The 19,092-nt window shown below is 46.0% G+C and overlaps 1 protein-coding gene across 1 annotated transcript; it reads right to left on the minus strand.

The window, feature by feature from the left end:
• Positions 1-6: 6 nt before the first annotated feature.
• On the minus strand, positions 7-17,819 carry bmal1a (basic helix-loop-helix ARNT like 1a). Its single transcript, XM_080474545.1, has 20 exons — positions 17,715-17,819; positions 11,391-11,544; positions 9,312-9,375; positions 8,554-8,701; positions 7,858-7,878; positions 7,693-7,725; positions 7,067-7,096; positions 6,783-6,940; positions 5,590-5,669; positions 5,406-5,498; positions 4,961-5,078; positions 4,612-4,761; positions 3,243-3,489; positions 3,047-3,153; positions 2,701-2,851; positions 2,502-2,581; positions 2,297-2,405; positions 2,071-2,164; positions 1,497-1,590; positions 7-1,424 (listed from the first exon to the last, which is right to left on the minus strand). The coding sequence occupies exons 3-20, from the start codon at positions 9,355-9,357 to the stop codon at positions 1,267-1,269; spliced, it is 1,917 nt and encodes a 638-aa protein (XP_080330671.1). The 5' UTR covers positions 9,358-9,375; positions 11,391-11,544; positions 17,715-17,819; the 3' UTR covers positions 7-1,266.
• Between the last annotated feature and the right edge of the window lie 1,273 nt (positions 17,820-19,092).

Raw genomic sequence — 19,092 nt, forward strand, 5'->3', positions numbered from 1 at the left:
CCGGGTTCCAGAACGTTAGCCTGCGTGCTAACCGGCTTCCAGCATGTCCAAGCTGGAGGCGCTAATGGCAGTGAAGAAGGTTTCCTCATGGAGGAGCAGTGGAGTCCTGAACCAGAACCGTTTGTGGCAGAGCTTCAGAGCTCGAGGCCGGCAGCAGAGCAGCAGGTCTGAACAAGTCCTGGAGGAACCCACGGTGGAGTTTGCATGTTCTCCATGTGTGATCCTGCGGCTCTCTTACTGTGGTCCAAGTAGTAATCCAAGGTTTACTACGAGTATCCTGACCTCTGCTAGTCTTTGCTGGAGCCTGATTGAATCGAGTGAACAGTTGAGCCAGAAAAGCTTGTGGGGTTCCAAGTCGCTGCCATCGTCCACCGACCAGGAAAGGAGCGCAACCATTGGAAAACCATTAGGAACCATTGGAGGACAATTGGGGGAAACATTGAGAACCATTGGAGAACCATTGGAGGAACCATTGGAGAAACCATTGGAGGAACCATTGGAGGACCATTGGAGAACCATTGGAGGAACCATTGGAGGACCATTGGAGAAACCATTGGAGGAACCATTGGAGAACCATTGGAGGACCATTGGAGAACCATTGGAGGAACCATTGGAGGAACCATTGGAGGAACCATTGGAGGAACCATTGGAGGACCATTGGAGAAACCATTGGAGGAACCATAGGAGAACCATTGGAGGAACCATTGGAGGACCATTGGAGGAACCATTGGGGGACCATTGGAGGAACCATTGGGGGACCATTGGAGGAACCATTGGAGGAACCATTGGAGGAACCATTGGGGGACCATTGGACGGTTGAGTCGGTCTGTGGGAGCTGATGAGCAGAGCTCAGATGCGTCATCAGGAGAACTTCAGTTGGAGGACATGTGAAGTTCTGAGCAGCAGCAGCAGAAGAAGCTTCAACATCTGGAAACGTCTCAGATGTTTTGAGTTCCAAACTGCTCAGGTCTAGCAGCTTTCTTCTCACGTGGATTTGAAGACCTCAGAGGGTTTGTTGTGTCTTTGTGGAGTTGGAAGTTGTTGGGGTGTGGTCCAGGTAGGACCTCCGGGGGATGGGGGGAGGGGGGGGGGGCTGTACAGCGTCTTGCAGGGACACTCAGAGACGTCTCAGGAGTTCTGGAGTTAGTTTGTGTGAGCCGACGTTTCTAGAGTGGAACCTGCTCAGGTCTGGTCTACAGGAGTTCAGGTGGACGTTTGTACAGCCGGGGACCGGAGACGCAGCGCCGGTCTTCGGGTGTGGCGTCCTCACAGAGGCCAGGGCAGGTCGCTGAAGTCCACGGGGCCACCCAGGCCGGCGTCCGCCTCCAGCAGCGACATGATGACCGCCATGGCCGCCTCGTCGTTACTGGGACTGCTGGAGCCGGGCTCGTCCATGATGTCGATGCTCAGGTGGGAGTTATCACCTGTGGGGGAGGGGCAGACGTCAGAACAGGAAACAGGAGCCTGAATGAAGTGAGCTTGTGTTTGGGACTCACTCATGATGGACTGGTTGGAGTACGGGTAGCCCACGGAGTCTGGTCCAGGTATAATCCCAGTGCTGGGCAGCTCAGGTGTGCCGCCATTCTGGATCTACACAGACACACACACACACACACACACACACACACACACACATTTCTGTGTTTGAGTTCCTGAGATCTTCCAGTGAAACCTTTTTTTTATGATCCTTATTGTTTTTAACTGCCTGTTTCTTATTTGAGTGACACCACCTCTGACCAGCAGGGGGCAGCGGTGAGTCTCATCCCGCTTCAAGTTTCATTCATTCAAACAAGCAGATCATAATCCTGTGGATTTATTTGAATTGAACCGAAAACCTCTTCCAGTGTGTCCTGATTGGTTCTACAGATAAAATGGGACCATCTGATTGGTTGAGAGACAGGAAGTTGTCAAAGTTTAACTTGAACCCTCAGAATCCCTTTACTGAACAAAAACCCCCAAAAATACTGTTCAAACTGCTTTTTTGAGGATTTTCCATTTAAAAACTGTGATGAAAGAGACCAGAGAGATGTTAGGGATTAGGATTATGGTTGGTTGGGGGAGTTTTTCTACCTTCTTGCCCCCCGGAGAGCAGGTGTCGGGTGGGGGAGTGCTGGTTATGTTCAGAGGGCTGGAGCCACAGCTGGAGGGGGAGGAGCCACGGATCCTGAAGAGGAGGGACCAAAACGAATCAGATTATCCAGATTACAGAGCATCTTCCTCCTCTAAAATCAGATTATAGAGCATCTTCCTCCTCTAATATCCAGATTATACGTATACATAAGTGGTCCGTCCTAACCTCTGGATCTCCATCACTTCATCTGCGATCATTCGTCCGATCTTTCCGGCTCCTGCTCGAGTCCCGCCAGGGATTCCCGGGACTGTCTGCAGTGCCCGCCGGCCTCCACCTGTCAATCAACAGCCAATAGGAGGACAGAGTTGATGGACGGCCATGACAGACAGACCGGAACATAAGCAGGAGAGAGACAGACGAGCAGACTCACCCTCCGAAGTGAGGACACTGTCCATACTCTGAGGAGACGCCGCAGACTGAGGATAATCTGAACCCTCCATCATAGGACACCTGGGGGGGGGGGGGGGGGGATTTAGTAAGTTCAGTAAATTGTTTGATGGTTCTTGGATCCTCCGGCTGTGAGGAGGAGAAGCATGGACATGTGGGACGAGCGGGTTGTGGATACGTACGAGACGACGGTGTTGGTGGACACGATGTACTCCACCTCCTTGGTCCAGGGGTTCATGAAGCTGAACCAGCGGCTCCTCAGGGTGATGAAGGAGCCATCTTTGATCTTGAACTTGTAACAGTTGGTGTTGATCTTCTCTCTCATCTGCAGCACTGAGGACGGACGGCAGAGGACAAGACAGTATGAAGGTCTCTCTCTCTCTCGCTCGGTCACTCGCTCCATTTCTCTACCTCTCTCTCTCCCCCCCACTGTTTCTCTCTCTCTTTGTCACTCTGTTTCTCTACTTCTGTGTTGGTCTCTCTCTACCCCTGTCTCACTCTGTCCAGCTCTCTCTCTCCCTCCCTCACCTTGTCGGTGACACTCTGCGAGGTGTCCGATGTCGTCCTGGTGGAAATACTCGTAGAAGGAAGTTCCCAGCAGCTCCTGGGGGAGGTAAGCGAGGATGGCCGTGGCTCTGCAGGGACACACACATTGTGAGGCGTTGACACACAGACACACACACACAGACACACACACACAGACACACACACACACACAACTCACCTCTGGTCCACGAAGACAAACTTCCCGTCAATGGCATGCCGGGACACGTACTCGGTGGGCTTGACCCGGATGTCGGCCAGGCTGGGCTGGGGGACGATGTGGGGGTGCAGGCGGCCGATGGCCACCAGGCAGCTCAGGTTACAGCCCTCGTTGTCTGGCTCGTTGTCCTCGTCCAGGCCCATCTTGGTGGGAGGCCAGCTCTTCAGGTAGCCCGTGGAGTGGATGGTGCAGAAGCTCTTACGGTCTGCTGTGTAAAGCGGGGGAGGGGCGGAGGAGGGGCCGGTTATTAATGGAAACAAACAGCGGGGTGTCGTCCACATACTGGCAGACTTTCACTGAACTTAAACCGTCCATCACTCAAACAAAAACACACATCAAAACATTTTAAAGACAAATGGACATATTTCTACACTTTGATGTGTCTCTGGAGCAACAACACTTTTTACAATCATGACAGTATTCGCCGCTCCTGGACGAACTTAAAAACTCATGATGGCCGTTCATTCTAATAGACAATGAATTTAATGGTTTCCTTCAATATTTTACTAACTAAACTCAAAGTTCATTCACGAGGCGCTGAAGACTTTTTACTGCCAACGTTCAACAGCGGATTTATTAAATTTATACCTGCTGTGTCAGCAGATTATCTCGTACAAACTTAATCTTAAAAAAAAGAAAAGATAGATCAATCTGGTATCAACTGGTCGTCCGAGGACTTTGTAGACTGAAATCTGAGACTTTGTTTTTTAATCCAACGACAGAGAGAGAACGAAGTCGTGAAATATTTAGTTTAACCATAAAAAATTAAAGATAAGTGCCGACGCCGAGCTGCGAGGTCCAACCTCAACGTCACGCCAACGCTCTGTTGGAAAGAAAAACACTGCAGACAGCAACGAGGAAGATGCTCTATAATCTGGATGTTAGAGGGCGAAGACGCTCTATAATCTGGATGTTAGAGGGCGAAGACGCTCTATAATATGGATGTTAGTGGAGGAAGATGCTCTATAATCTGGATGTTAGCAGGTAAAACGAGCTCTATCAGTTACTGAACTTCCGTCCTGGACTGTTGATGATGTAAAACAGAAAAGTAAACAGCTTTCTGAACTAGTTATTATCATATTTGTATTTTCCCACAACCACAATAAGCCGGTCTCAGGCTCAGACGGCTCCTGAAATAGATCCGTCTCCAGATATTTCATTTAAACCCAGAAGAGACGAGGATGTTTGGATGTTTTCAGGCCGACTTCCCTGTTTGTGCAAGAGCGACGCTGTGGAGTGAACTGAGCTGTGATTCCTCCTGTAATGACCGGAACAGACCCGGAGGGGGCAGCAGCGGGGGAGGGGGCAGCAGCCGGGGAGGGGGCAGTACCTTTCTTCTTGGAGCAGGTGGACGGGAAGTCTTTGTCCTCCACTTTGACGGAGGGCCGGTTGCACTTCATCCTGCAGAAGAAGGAGCGGCGGGCGCCGGAGCAGAGGCGGGACGGGCCGGGCGTTATGTCCGTCTTCACGGGGAGACCGGCTGCAGACATCACACACGTCATGTCACAACTCAAAAGTTCTGGAAGGTTCTGCTCTCCGGTCGCAGCTCAGAAACATCTCAGAGACACGCTGAAGATAAGCCCCGCCCTTTCTGGACGTCTCCGTGTCACCGAGACGTTCCGGAAGCTTCCAGAGGACAGACACACGACGACGTGAAGCAAACTGAGGGCTCCACTCACTTTTGGCGTCGATGAGACGCTCGCGAGGAGCCGTGTCCGAAGAAGACAGCTGCTCTTTGACCTTCGCTATGTCCTTAGGATGAAGGTAGTCAAACAGACTCTGACCAATCAGGTCGTTCTACAGAGAGCGAGCGAGAGAGAGAGAGAGAGAGAGAGAGAGAAGCAGAAAGAGAGCGAGAGTATTAACATCACTGGTTTTGAATCACAACTCCTTCGTTTTTCTGCTGTAATGACATGTGTTGACACAGGACTGGTTAGTTACTTTCAGTGGTAGTTACTTCAAACACTCAGGAACCATCATTGAGGTGTTACTTCAGGCGAGTGACACAAACTGCCCGTTTGTTTAGTCTCTGCTTATTTTTAACCAGATTGCTTTGGCTTCCAGCTGATACTTTAACCCCCCACGCTTCAGATGCACGTGACCTTTGACCTCGGTTCCACTCACCTGACTGTAGTTGAGGATCTTGTAGACGGATTCAGAAACAAAGAGGATTTTCCCACGATCGCAGCCGACCACGAACAGGAAGCCATCAGCAGCCTGCCGCAGCCACACAACGAGCAGAAAACACTGGGGTTATTCCACATCCCACCGGCAGGACCTCGTGGTGAAAACAACAAACTGGACTCACTCGTAGTATCAAGTGTTTGAGCTCTTCGTCCGAGAGGAAGGAAGGTTTGTAGTTTGCTTCCGTGTAGGGATTGGCTGCACCTGCAAGGACCGACACAAGACTGGGTGAGGAAAGGTCGGACCGACGGACGCCTCGGGATCTCAGCAGTTTGACTTTTATCTTTCATCAGAACTACAACAACACCGAGGGAATCACGTCATCGTGTGTGGAACCCGCCCGGTTATTTATCTGATGTCCTTCAACGCGACCGCCGTCTGAACGAGTCAGTTACAAATATGCAGCTTCCACCTCATCGACACGTTAACGCCGCCGCGAATCAACGCCGGAGGAAGCGGCTCCGCCAGAATGTTAAAAGACGATCTCTTTCATTTACTCAATCTTCTTCTTTTCCTCGTTGTTTTGTCTGGATTCTGTCGGATCCTGTTGCACCAACCACTAGAATCTAGATCTAAACGCACTGACCAGCGTTGCCAGGTTGGGCGGGTCTCCCCCATTTGTGGAGCCACACTCTCGTAGCCTTTTAACTTCATGATGCAGTTGCGTGTTTATGTCGTGTTCTTTTCTACACATTAAATAGTTTGATGGTTTGTCGCGCCCCATTGTGTAATAATGGTGAAATATGTAATAATGTAATGAATTTTTCACCTCATTATGTAATAATGCCGCATTTTGTATTAAAACTTTAGTAACAACTTGTTACACTTTTTTTTTTTTTTACATTTTATTAAGAAAATGAATTAATTTGATGCAAAAAAAAATTCAGATTCAGTGTGACTAGAATTCTACGTCACTCTTTGCTCCTGCTCGTGTCCAACATAGCGACGGTAGAACGTTAAGTTCTTATAAAATGCCTTCAAGACTTTTACTACGTAATGCGGCGTTATTACACAATGAGGTGAAAATTACACTATTACACCGTTATTACATGATGTGGCGCTCCATGGTTTCAACATGATTCCTACAGATAATCTGGGCTGGGAGGTTTTACGTTGTTTGGGCTGAAACGGAGTCAGATCTGGCAACCCTGGCGCCCTGCATATGTACTCCATAAACAGGGAGCTGGGTGTGACTGCACTGTCAAGAATCATACTGGCTTCTTTCTCTTTGGAGACAACTTTCTTGCCGTCGGTCGGTTCCAGTAGTAATGGAGGTTTTTGTGTGGCGCTGTGTCTACGGCTGCAGTGACCTCTGACCTCGGAGCGTCTTCATGTGCTGCACCGCCATGCGCAGCACCGTCAGCTTGTCCAGCTTGCGGGACATGGCGTTACAGGTGGGCACCAGCGACGCCAGCTCGTCGATGAAGCTGTTCATCTTGTCCCGGCGCCGCTTCTCGATCTGACTGTGGGCCTCTCTGCAACGGGAGGAGAGAGCAGAGTCCAGGTTTAGTCCCGGGGGGGACGAGCCAGAGTCCTTCACGCCTCAAACGGGTGAAGCTACGCAGCGAGAACGCAGAGGTAAGACGGGAGGAAGTTCATACCTGGCATTCTTAATCCGGCCCTGCTGGTCGCTGAAAGAAAAACACACAACATCATCAGCTTTACAGTCGTGGAGAGGAGGAAGAGGAGGAGGAGGAGGAGGAGGAGGAGGATGGTGACTAAATCTAACCTCACCAGCCAGTTGTTGGTTTAAGCTTGTGTAACACATTGATGAAACGCTTCTTTCTACATCCTTCTGATCTCAACTGCACTTTACAGGCTGCACTTGTTCTGAGGAGCTCAAGTTGCTCCTGACACCTTTAAAGTCCACACACGAGGTGAAAGACACCCGGCGGACGGCTGATTTCCATCGACCTCTTGCTAAAACGTGAGGACGGAACGCTGCCCCCCCACCCCCCCCCCGCTCCTCCGACACGTGGAACAAACGTCACAACGAGCCATTTCCTCTATAAAGAAATGTGTTTGCTTTATTAACTCGGACAAAAAGAGTGGAAACCAGTTTTTAATGAGGCGGCTGGAAGCAGCTCCGTGATACTTTGCCTCCGGGTTTCTCACGCAGATCATAAAATATTCATACTCTGAATGAGGATCTCTATTATTTGGCTTCAGGCATTTATTCCGAACTGAGAATCAGTTTTCAGGTTATTTCACAGAAGAAGAGTCTTACCTGCCCAGCTTGTCCTTATCAAGGTCCATGTCACTGAAAGAGCAACACACACACATTCAGAGGACTGAAATCATTTTGTGTGTGTGTGTGTGTGTGTGTGTGTGTGTGTGTGTGTGTGTGTGTGTGTGTGTGTGTGTGTGTGTGTGTGAATATCTAATAACTTACTCGAATGAGAATCCATCGATCCTGCAAAGAGAAAACAAATGATCCATGAAAAAGGGTCAAACGTGGAGAAAGTTTATTCAAAACTTCATTTTTTAATGTAGTAAGTCAACATCTTCCTTCCAGAGTAAAAGAAAAAGCTAATTGTCCTCATTGAATCTATTTTTCTCTATTGTAATGATTTTAAATTTCTATTTTCCCCTCATTATTATTAGTAGCATCATTATTTCATTGTCTTTTAATTATAAAAATTTTCAAAATAAAGATTTTAAAAGCAACTTAAAAAGCTTTACATTATTTTATTTTTTTCATCTTCTAGTTTTTAAGAGGGAGAAAAACTTCAATTCAAAGGAATATTTAATCTAAAACCAAGAATAATTCAAATAATCCAAGTTGATGTTCTTCATCAGCCTGACAAAACATCTTATGGAAAAAATGTTTAAAAAAAATCAATCAGTATTTGATATTTATGAGGATTGAGCTTCATTATGTTATATTTTACCTTTTCCAGCCTGTAATATCGTAAATATAGAAAATACAATCTTTAAGTTTCACATCAAACAGAAAAAGCACCGACGTCCAAAAGGACATAAACTATAACATCGTCTAAGTAAGCGATTGAATCAGAAATTATAATCCATAAATACAGACGGGTCCTTTGTTAATCTGAGAATACAGAGAGATTAGAGGGGGTCTCACTGGTAGTCCGTGGTGCTGCCCTTCCTCTTGCGGGTGTAGTCCATGCTGGGTGTGCTGATGGAGCTGGAGATGAGGTCGGTGGAGCTGGGGGACATGAAGTCAGTCATAGTAGACGAGATGTCCATCCTTTGGTCTGCCATCAGGTCATCTGAGCAGCAGAACCAGGAACAGAACGGAGTCAGGAAACGGAACAGAACCAGGAAACGGAACAGAACCAGGAAGAGCTCGGTGAAGGTGGAGACCATCAGCAGGTCAGAGCAGAACTGAACAGAACAGTCTGAAGACACCAGTCCTGCCCCTGACCCGGTTAGAAACACGACAGACATGGCCGGTACGACAGGAGAAGAAACGCAGGATTGGTCAGACGGTCAAACTTTTCACATATTTCACTTTAGAAATGATTTATTTCCTTTTGTGTCACTATTTTTCCCAAAAAATCTCACGTGTGGCCAAGTTCCTTTTGTCAATCTGTTGAATATTTACTCGTGGTCTGAATACGCGTACGTCTATTTATTCATTCATTCATCTGCAAAAATCAGTCTGAACTGATAAAAAAAAAAAGATTTGTGACATCTGATTTAAATCTATTAAAGAGCTTTTATTTGAATCAAGTCGCACCAATAATTTCTTTGATCTAAATTCATTCCGATTTTTTTTTTTTTTTGGTCTGGATGTATTTTATGCTCATTCCATCACATTAAAGCAGTTTGAATCAAACCGACACACATGAAGAAGTGCTTTGAAGAATCCAGACTCACCACAGATGTTCATCACAGCCTCTGTGTTAAAATCATCTCCTTCCATCCACTCTTGAGCCCTCGACTGTGAACACAGAAGAATCTCCTTTAAGCCACATATATACACACACACACACAGACGAGCGTTTGGATTGTGGGAGGATCGTTAGTGGAATCTTTGGTCGCGGCTCAAACTGCTCGCACATTGTGCAAAGTTCAGGACGGCCGAGGTTTTCGGTTCGCAAGCGGAGGATACACATCAGACAGCGTCTGACGTTCAGAGCCGTTGCTTCATCTCAAAGTTACTCTACCAGGAAAAGAATCTTGAAACTCTCTTCCGAATAAAGGAATCACTTCTGCCCAGAGAATAAAGCAAAACACCAAAACCAGACCATCGCCACTCGTCTCCTCTCGTCTCCTCAATCCTTCACAACAAAGTCCAGAAGTTTCCAGACAAACCAACAAACTGTCGATGTTTCCCGACTGACGCCATCTTGGGAAACCTGCCCCAAGGGATTCTGGGATATCAAAGATGGCGTGCCGGCAGCTTCAGCCAGAATATCAACATTTGCCAAATTCAGAGTGAAAATAAATCCAGACTTTCTCAAGGAAAGAGTCTTGAAGCCTGGAGAAAAGTATCGATTATCAGTTTTCCAAATAAAACTGGATCGTCAAGGTTTTCATTTTTCCCGTGTGGAGGAACTTTAACTGACCAATAGAGACGCAGAACGACACAATGTCATTAATGATGCGACACAAGAGACAACATAGGATCGTTCTCCAAACGTAAAACTGCCACAGAAGCAAAAGTTGCGTCCGTGTTTCGCGCTTTTCTTTTTTCCTGAATGAGCGGCGCACGCTGATGACATTTTATTGGCGCGAGCTCCGATTCAGCTGCTGTTCCCCTCGTTCCGTCTGCAGGATGATGAGTTACATCCGTCTCGTACAGTGAGAGAGGCTGTGACGAAGACCGTTCAGTGAGGAAGCCTTCAGAGACAGGAACCCCGCGGAGCCTCTTCACGTCATGTAGGCCAAGTGTGGAACAAACAGGAAGTCTCTTTGTCCCCGTCGGCACGCTCTACATGTCCCAGGCATTACGCCCGCAGATGTAGGTTGAGTCGTATCAGGTTCAGGGCGGCGGAGACGTCAGAGCCGTTCAGCCTCATCGTTTATTTAAGCTTCTGTTGGTTGCTGTTAATTACAGCAGAGAGAAATGACGGCTGCAGCTCATAAAATATCCAGGATTTAACCCTTTGTTTAATCCTGTTTGAGCCGACACCAGGTACCGCAACGCGAACAACTCACTAGCAAGTCGTGAATTATTCCATTCTCAGTCCATTTTAGAGGAAATATTAAAAAACACAGCTGATTCTGGTTTGAAAGTTACTTTAGTGAAGATGACTTGAAACATTTCAAACTGGAAATATGAATCTGTTTTCGCACTGTTGTATAGATTGTATAGACTGTATAGTATTTCTATTCCTGTTATTTTGTTTTCTTTTACTTTATTTACTCCTAAATTGTTTGCACTTTTGCACTGATGGGGAGGACTGCAATTTCATTTGTGCTGCATGGCAACATGCAGCATATCTGACAAATAAACTTTTTGAACTTTGAACTTGAACATAAAGGCCACATCACGCCAAAACTTTGGATTTTAACCTGCTGCTGCTAGCTAGCCACGCTGAGGCTAACACGCCATCATTCACCCCGAGACGCTGTGATCCAGTCTGTGAAGACATGACAGCTCCAAGAGCTGCTTCGCTTCACTTCTCTTATTGAAGCTTTAAAGGCTTCTGGAAGCTTCAGGTCAAATCTGAATGCACGGTGCAGCGACATCGCTAAATGCTAAATGCTAACCTCCAGAGTCCTGAGAACAAAGAGCTTTTAAAATCTGAGTTATTGCAGATTAAAGTCTTCACACGCAGCTTGTGGACAATATTTAAAACATGGTGCGACTCCAGCTGAATTCGGCCTGGACCACAGAACCACCCGGTGTGGGTTCTGCTGCTGGTTCTGACTTGAGTTGAGGCGAGGTGGAGGATTCCTCCGGGTGGAACCTGAGTGGCTGCACACGCAGGATGGAGCCGGCTGGATTACCTGGATTGGAAACTGGAAGAGGCCTCGTGCCCGGGCCCGTAGATCCGGATCGGTCTGGTCTCTGGTCTGGTTGGATTCAGGCTGACCTGGTTGGACGGTTCGATGTGCGCCGACTGGACCCGATCCTCAAGCAGCTGGTGAGACTCGTCTTCCTCTGCAAAGACACGAAGCTCGTCAGTCAGATCTTCATCTATCGTTTAACATGAGAACATTTAACGTGAGAACGAGGAAAGCCGAGCTTCATCTCCGTGAGGACGTTCGCATCACTAAGTGGTGGGCTTGTTCAGAAGTGTTGATCCGTTACTACAGCGCCACTAAGTGGTGACATCCGCAGCTACAGGCTGAAAGAAACGTTCCGTTTTAACTCTTCATGAAAGGTCCAACTTAAAAGATTCCAACGTTCAGCTTCTATGGAACAATCGCTGTTTTTTGACCCTTGTAATTTCACCAATATAATGAAATCAGTGGGAAACAAACTCTAAACACTCATTTTGCAATTTGGAGCAGAAAACCACTAATGTGAAGTTTTCTTTGGGGAAAATGACATGATGATGACTCACTAGGCCGCAGCTGTGCAACATACAGCTTGACAGCTCCTCTGTAGAGGAGATGAGGAAGAGGAGGGGAGGAGGAAGAGGAGCAGCAGAGCTCCAGGTTGAGAGGAGACCCTCAGTGTTCCACCAGAGGAACCGTTCAGCAGTTAAACTAGGTCACGGTCTGTTTTCCTCCTCCGAGTCTGAGTCAGCAGAACCTTTTGCTCCACTTTGTTCTACACCCACTCAGATCTGCCCCCTGAACACACGCCGATCTGCCCCCGGCTCTGCCACACTGAACCAGACTTCAGGAGGGTAAAAACCAAGACAGTTGTGATCTGACGGAGGTGAGGTTCACCAACACGTCATCATCAGAGGAGTTTACTTTGTGCTCCGAGTATGAAGATGTGACGTCACTGGCCTCACCTGTGTTTAGTTTTAAAAGCTTCTCAGCTCCTTCGTTGACTCATGTCAGCACAGAGGAGCCGACTGGAGATCCTCTGTCATTCAAAAAATACCGTCAACAATGAGACTAATCTGGAAGGCTGTTCGTCATAACCACATTCTATTAAAACTAACCTCACACTCTTTTCTATTAACTGGAGAAAAGATGGAGGGGTTCTTTCCTAATGGGGCGTCTGTCTAAGGCCACATTTACACGTCCCAGGTTTTTAGAAAAACAGGTATTTCCCCTCTACGATTACAAAACAAAAAATCTTCATTGACCCAGACCTGCGTATCCACCTGGTTCAGAGCTACTATGACCAGCCAGACCTGTAGTGTAACGAGAAGCATGAAGCCATGATAGCCAATCAGAATCCTGAAAAAAACACATCACAAATTGTGTGGTAAATCTCCGCCGACCCGTTTTTAGATGCAAACGGAAACACGGAATTTTTCTAAATCTCCGCTGTGACCGGAGTTTTCAGGAATCCTCGTCTGTGGAGACGCGTACCTGCGTTTATGTGTAAATGCAAGAAACGCAGAGAAATATCACCCATTTTTGTAAATAAGTGTGCGTAAATGTGGCTTAAATAAGCTGTCATCTGCTGCTGTTGAAGACTTTCAGCCTCTCCCAGCACATCGTTCACAGCCTTTAACTTTCCCTCAGTTCATTTCCAGCAGCTCCAAGCCTCCCGACGACAGCAGAGGAAAACGAGTCATGAACTGGCTGCGTGCCACCTGGAGCAGTGAGTAATCAGAGTACAGTGAGCGAGCAGGCGGCCGGGAACACAGAGCCATTAAATGTGAAAGTTTAAGAAGCAGGTCAGTGTGCTGAAAGATCAGCTGGGCGTTTCCACAGCTGGAATCACTTCACACTATACAATGTACAGTATGCAGTCACACGGCTCTGACGTCAGCATCAGCGGCTGGAAACAGGCGGCACACCACTTGCAGTATTACCAATTACAGAATTACTTTGTTCAATGTACATGTCAGTTAGTCTCTGGGTGCATTTTGCACCATGTGGCAATAAAATGTAACTGATGTGCTTTCGAAGGAACTCTGGTTCTGACATGTCTTGAATCATATTCAGCAGGTGTTCCTGAATAAAACGTGTGATCGGGGGCCTTTCTGATCGGGTTTACATCCTGGTGTCGGCTCAGAGACGTTCAGCCGGGAAGGTTCTGGATGGCGTGTTTTTTAAACGTTTGAGGTAGAACCTCGGGGAAACGGGTCAGGGCAAACCGGGGGAAAAAGGTAATTTAGGTTTGGGCAATTAAGGACCACACCTTGGAAGAAGTTCAGATACGGAGAGAAACTCTCAGTCTGGGATCTAAACAAACATCTCCAAACTTTGAGAAAGACACTTAAATGAGAAGCCTGACTCTGCTTTTAGTAATATAAAGACAGTCACAACACAAACCACAGAAGTTCATCTTCTCACAACAGTTCTGATAAAAACTTTCATGACTCGGCTTTGCAAACCAATAAAAACTGCAGTTAAGTGTTTCCTCGCAGCCCCACTTATTTAAAAGGTGTTATGTGCTGGACTTCAGATTTCTTGGTTTATTTCTAGAATATTTGTTCATTTTAAAGAATTTCCTCCAGGGATTAATAAAGTGATTCTGATCCATTTCCACCCGGACACATTCATGTTACGTCGACACAAGTGTTACCTCCCACCTCCACACTGAATCTCCACAATGCGACAGTCTTCAAACCTGTTCCCTCTGTCATTTACTCAAACTTCAGTAAATCACTGTATTTACATCCTCCACCGTCTGAACAGTCACTTCTCACGTTTTACAAGAGGACAGAAAAAGGAACCAAATATATAACATCTGACATGTAAATGACACCGTCCTCTGATGTAGACTGAATGAAAGGCTCCCAGTTAAACTGTGAACCGAGGGGGACATTTTAGGGGGTAAAACAATATGAAATGTTGGGCGTTTTAAAAGAGGTGGGCGGTGTCATCCACAGTCAAATGACTTAGACCAGCGGCGTCAACATAAGGCCAATTGTGGGCCAAAGCCGGCCTGCAACCGGCCCTGATCCGGCCAAACCATCAAAAAATGATCAAAACCTGAAAAACAAACAAATTTCTAAACAATTTCTTAAGAGTAGTGACACATCAGGACACTGGGAGCAGAGCTGAGACATCGGCGTGAGAACTCGCTACGTGGTTGCTATCAAACTAGCCTGAAAGCCAAGCTGGCAGGAGGAGTCTGTAAAAACATCCAGAATGCAGCAGTCGTTTGGACGTTTCACTGTTTTTTGCACCAGAAGGTTTCATTAATATTGGCTCCATTTTGAGATTGAAGTTATTTTCTGTCGTAATTCTTTGGTTTTGTGAAAATATAGACATTCTCATCATCTACACCACAACAAAGAAAAACTCTAAAGTTTGAATTTAAAGGTTATCGTGGCTGTGTTTTACCGGTCCGGGCCGCTCAAGAGAGTAAAATGTATTGACACACCTGAGACTGGGACCACTGGTTTATCAAGGTCAAGGCCTCTTTGTGTGAAAGTAGCAATGGAACAGTGATGAAATTGTAAGTAAACTCTCCCATATGTTTCTCATACTGCACATGTGCAATTTATGGAAATTCCTGTTTTACACTTTTTCTCATTTTCAAGTCTTTAACACGCAGCGAGTTCTCGGGACAATCGGTTCGCTTTCCCACACATCTAATGCATCTGGTTAGTATCGCAGCAGTGTTCAGTATGACCAGGAGTTCATCCAACCTGAATGAAAGCGTTTGATATAAAAGGCAAAAGGATTAAGACGGGAAGCTTTCGTTTCTCTCATCAGTCTTCGAACCATGAACGACCCTGTTAATGCGACTTCCTGTTTCATCAGCGAGTGAATTTCAACCATTCGAGGCGAAGAAGTGAAGACGGGCGGTGAGAGAACCCGAGGGAAAACCGCAGCAGACACAGGGCCCACACCTGATGAGTGAACAGACTGCGTCTCCATTTCATCCTCCAATCAGGTCACAATTTACATCCGACGAGCATCAGCTCGATACGCAGAGGACCTGCGTCAGTCTGCAACACTCTCATAACACCAGCTCCAATTAGAGGAGAAGCCACTGCAACAAAGGGACTTCAGATTTACAGAAAAGGAAGTCATCCCTCAGTTCTACGCAGGCCAGCTTCAAACTGCAGTTTAATCTCATCAGCAGAAGTCTTGGCTGGACGGCGGAGGTGAAGCGCCCGGTGTCCCTCTCAGAAATATGTGCTCCGCTGGGCTTTCGGCGTGACTCACCAGCATCCAGACGGAGAAAGAAGAATCACATTTCTGATCTTTACGCAGTGGAACCGGCTCTGCTGGAGGTTCGTCTCACTGTGTCTGGAGTCCAACTGACTCAAGGAACCATCTGTGTGTCTCTGAGCGAGGGAACAAATCTGGTCTATGAGTAAAGATCACGTACGAGAACAGGCGACCTTTGCACTACATGCATTAGTCGACGTCGCATTTCCTTACAGAAATGGCCGGTTTGTCAAACTGATAGCGAACGGTTGCGCTGCTGAATCATCACAACAGACTTCTGTTATCTCAACTCCTGATAAGAACCCAGTGGAGGGTTCTACCTGACTGGAAACCTGAAAAAAAAAAAAACACCTGAGGCTCCGTTTGGTAGAGTTTTGGGGGTCCGTTTACACAACAACGGTGCTCGGAGTCACTGAAGACACAACTTTTTGGAAACGCTCCGTCTCCGTGGAAACAAAGGAAAATGCGACTTTTCTCCAATGCCTCTACCCGGCATACACACCATGGTTGTAATAGAGCTGTTCTGCACATGCTCAGTAGACGGACAATAACAACAATACACCAACAGCGTTTCCGACATTTCCACGTAAGGGACAATGTTTTCAAAAACGTCACCATGTAAACACGGAACTTTTCCAAAACAAAAATGCGAAAGCTTTACAACCACGGTGGACCATCTTTAGCTCAAAGCATCTAAAACTCAAGTGGCCATGAGTGTCCATCCTATTCAACACATGTCGTTACACTATAAGTAAAGAAATACGGCCAGTTTATAGACTTTGCTCTACATTATGTTCTTGAATTTTTCTCAACGTAGAAAGCCTCAGATAAAAACCAACCCTTCAGACAAACTTTAAAACGTCGTCGAGGTAGAAAGGTTTTCACTTTCAGAGGTTCATCCAATTTTCAGATTGTTTTTGTTGCATTTCATACAAAGGCCACACGACATACTGCAGATTCATCTACATGTCAACAAAAGGAGGCCAATGACATGGAGGCCTTCTGCACGAGGCTCGTATTTAATGTCATTATTTTAAATTTACGTCCGAGTTGTGTGACTAGAGGCAAAACTCAAGAACAGCCCGAAAACACAAGGGGCAATCCTCGCTGCTGGTCTGACCAGCTCAAGGAAGAGAAAACCTGCACGGCTTCACCCGGTTCATAGGAAAGATCCAGGTACTTGAACTTGATCAGCAAGCTGTTCGCCACCGTTCAGTTCAAGCTTACGGCGAAATGTCAATCATCGCATACGAGAGTGAAAGTAATATCACCCAGTCCTAATTCACGTCGACTGTCATATGTAAACAAAAAAACTATGAAATTAATAAATAAAGTCATGAGGCGGCTTTCAATAAGTCTAAATAGTGAAATTGCTTCATCTAGTAGTGTTTAAATCAACGTGTTTAACCATCCTGGTATTTCCTATGGTACTTTCTCTCTTTGATATTTCCCCAGGTTGTTTCTCTGGTAGATTGTATCCTGGTAGTTTGTGTCCTCCTGATCCAGTTCCTGTGACTGTGCAGGCTGTCTCCAGTCACTGTGACGATATTGCATAACTGAGGCTTGGAACCGGGCGCTCTGCTCTGTGTTTAGGTAACAGGAGAATTAGTTATCCAGGCAGGATAGAGATGCTGTCGAAGAAACAGTGCTGGATGTCCTTCTCCTCCATCTCCTCCTCCACCTCCATCTCTTCCTCCACCTCCATCTCCTCCTCCTCCACCCCCCCCCCTCTCAGGCCTGTTTACATTGCTAGCCTGTTAGCATCGCCCTCCGTCCGGGTCACGTTCGGCCACCACTCTCCAGCCCCGGCGGACCGGGCTCTCAAGCTCAGCCCTGGGGCCGTTAGCGGCTCCCCGGTCCCGGCTGACAGCGCTTCCCCGCGGCCCGACCCACACACAGGCACACGGTGTTTTCTTCTCCGTTCCTCCGCCCGGTGGCTAATATTAGCCTCCAGCCGAGGAGCTCTCATCCTCCTCGGCTACCGAACCACACGGACACCGCGCAGGGGAACATCGACGGCATCCATTCAGGGTGTAAAATAGAACCCCGTAACGAGCAGTCAGTACTCACAGCAGCTGGCGTGTCGGAGTCTCCATTGATAGTCGGTTTTAACGCCACAGAAACAGCAGAGTGACATAAACCAGTCGGTGACCCACTTTCTCTCCGTCATGCCCGTCGGACCACTAACCTAGTTTCTCAGCCAATCAGCGCCGCGATACACTGGTAGCTGTCACCTCGGCCAATCAGGGCAGAGTGCAGCCTTGGGAAAGATGACGGACGTGTTAACCGGCCAATCAGAGCCGGTGTTTGTCGGAATGCAGAGGCGGCTCGTGTCTGCGTGTTGAGAACAGCGAGTGCGGACAGCTTACAGCACGAGCACAAAAAAAAAAAGAAAAAAAAAAGGTTACAGCACGAGCACAAAAAAAAAAGAGAAAAAAAAGGTTACAGCATGAGAAGAAGGAAAAAGCTCCCAGCGTGAGCAAAAAAAAGAAAAGGCAAAAGCCAGAGCATGAAAAAAGCTGGGGCATGAGCAAAACATGAGAAAAATGTTAGATCATGAGCAAAACAAAAAAAGAAAAATGTTAGATCATGAGCAAAACAAAAAGAAAAATTCTAGATCATGAGCAAAACATGAGAAAAATGTTAGATCATGAGCAAAACAAAAAAAGAAAAATGTTAAATCATGAGCAAAACAAAGAAAAATGTTAGATCATGAGCAAAACATGAGAAAAATGTTAGATCATGAGCAAAAAAAAGAAAAATGTTAGATCATGAGCAAAACATGAGAAAATGTTAGATCATGAGCAAAAAAAAGAAAAATGTTAGATCATGAGCAAAAAAAAAAAGAAAAATTCTAGATCATGAGCAAAAAAAAAAAAGAAAAATGTTAGATCATGAGCAAAAAAAGAAAGAAAAATGTTAAATCATGAGAAAATAAAAAAAAGAAAAATGTTAGATCATGAGCAAAAAAAAAAAGAAAAATGTTAGATCATGAGCAAAAAAAAAAAGAAAAATGTTAGATCATGAGCAAAAAAAAAAAGAAAAATGTTAGATCATGAGCAAAAAAAAAAAGAAAAATGTTAGATCATGAGCAAAAAAAAGAAAAATGTTAAATCATGAGCAAAAAAAAAAGAAAAATTCTAGATCATGAGCAAAAAAAAAAGAAAAATGTTAGATCATGAGCAAAACATGAGAAAATGTTAGATCATGAGCAAAAAAAAGAAAAATGTTAGATCATGAGCAAAAAAAAAAAGAAAAATGTTAGATCATGAGCAAAAAAAAAGAAAAATGCTAGATCATGAGAAAAAAAAAAGAAGAAAAATGTTAGATCATGAGCAAATAAAAAAGAAAAATGTTCGATCATGAGAAAAAAAAAAAAGAAAAATGTTAAATCATGAGCAAAAAAAAAGAAAAATGTTAGATCATGAGCAAAAAAAAAGAAAAATGT

The sequence above is a fragment of the Lipophrys pholis genome (genome assembly GCF_963383615.2).
Source record: "Lipophrys pholis genome assembly, chromosome: 11".
NCBI lineage: Eukaryota > Metazoa > Chordata > Actinopteri > Blenniiformes > Blenniidae > Lipophrys > Lipophrys pholis.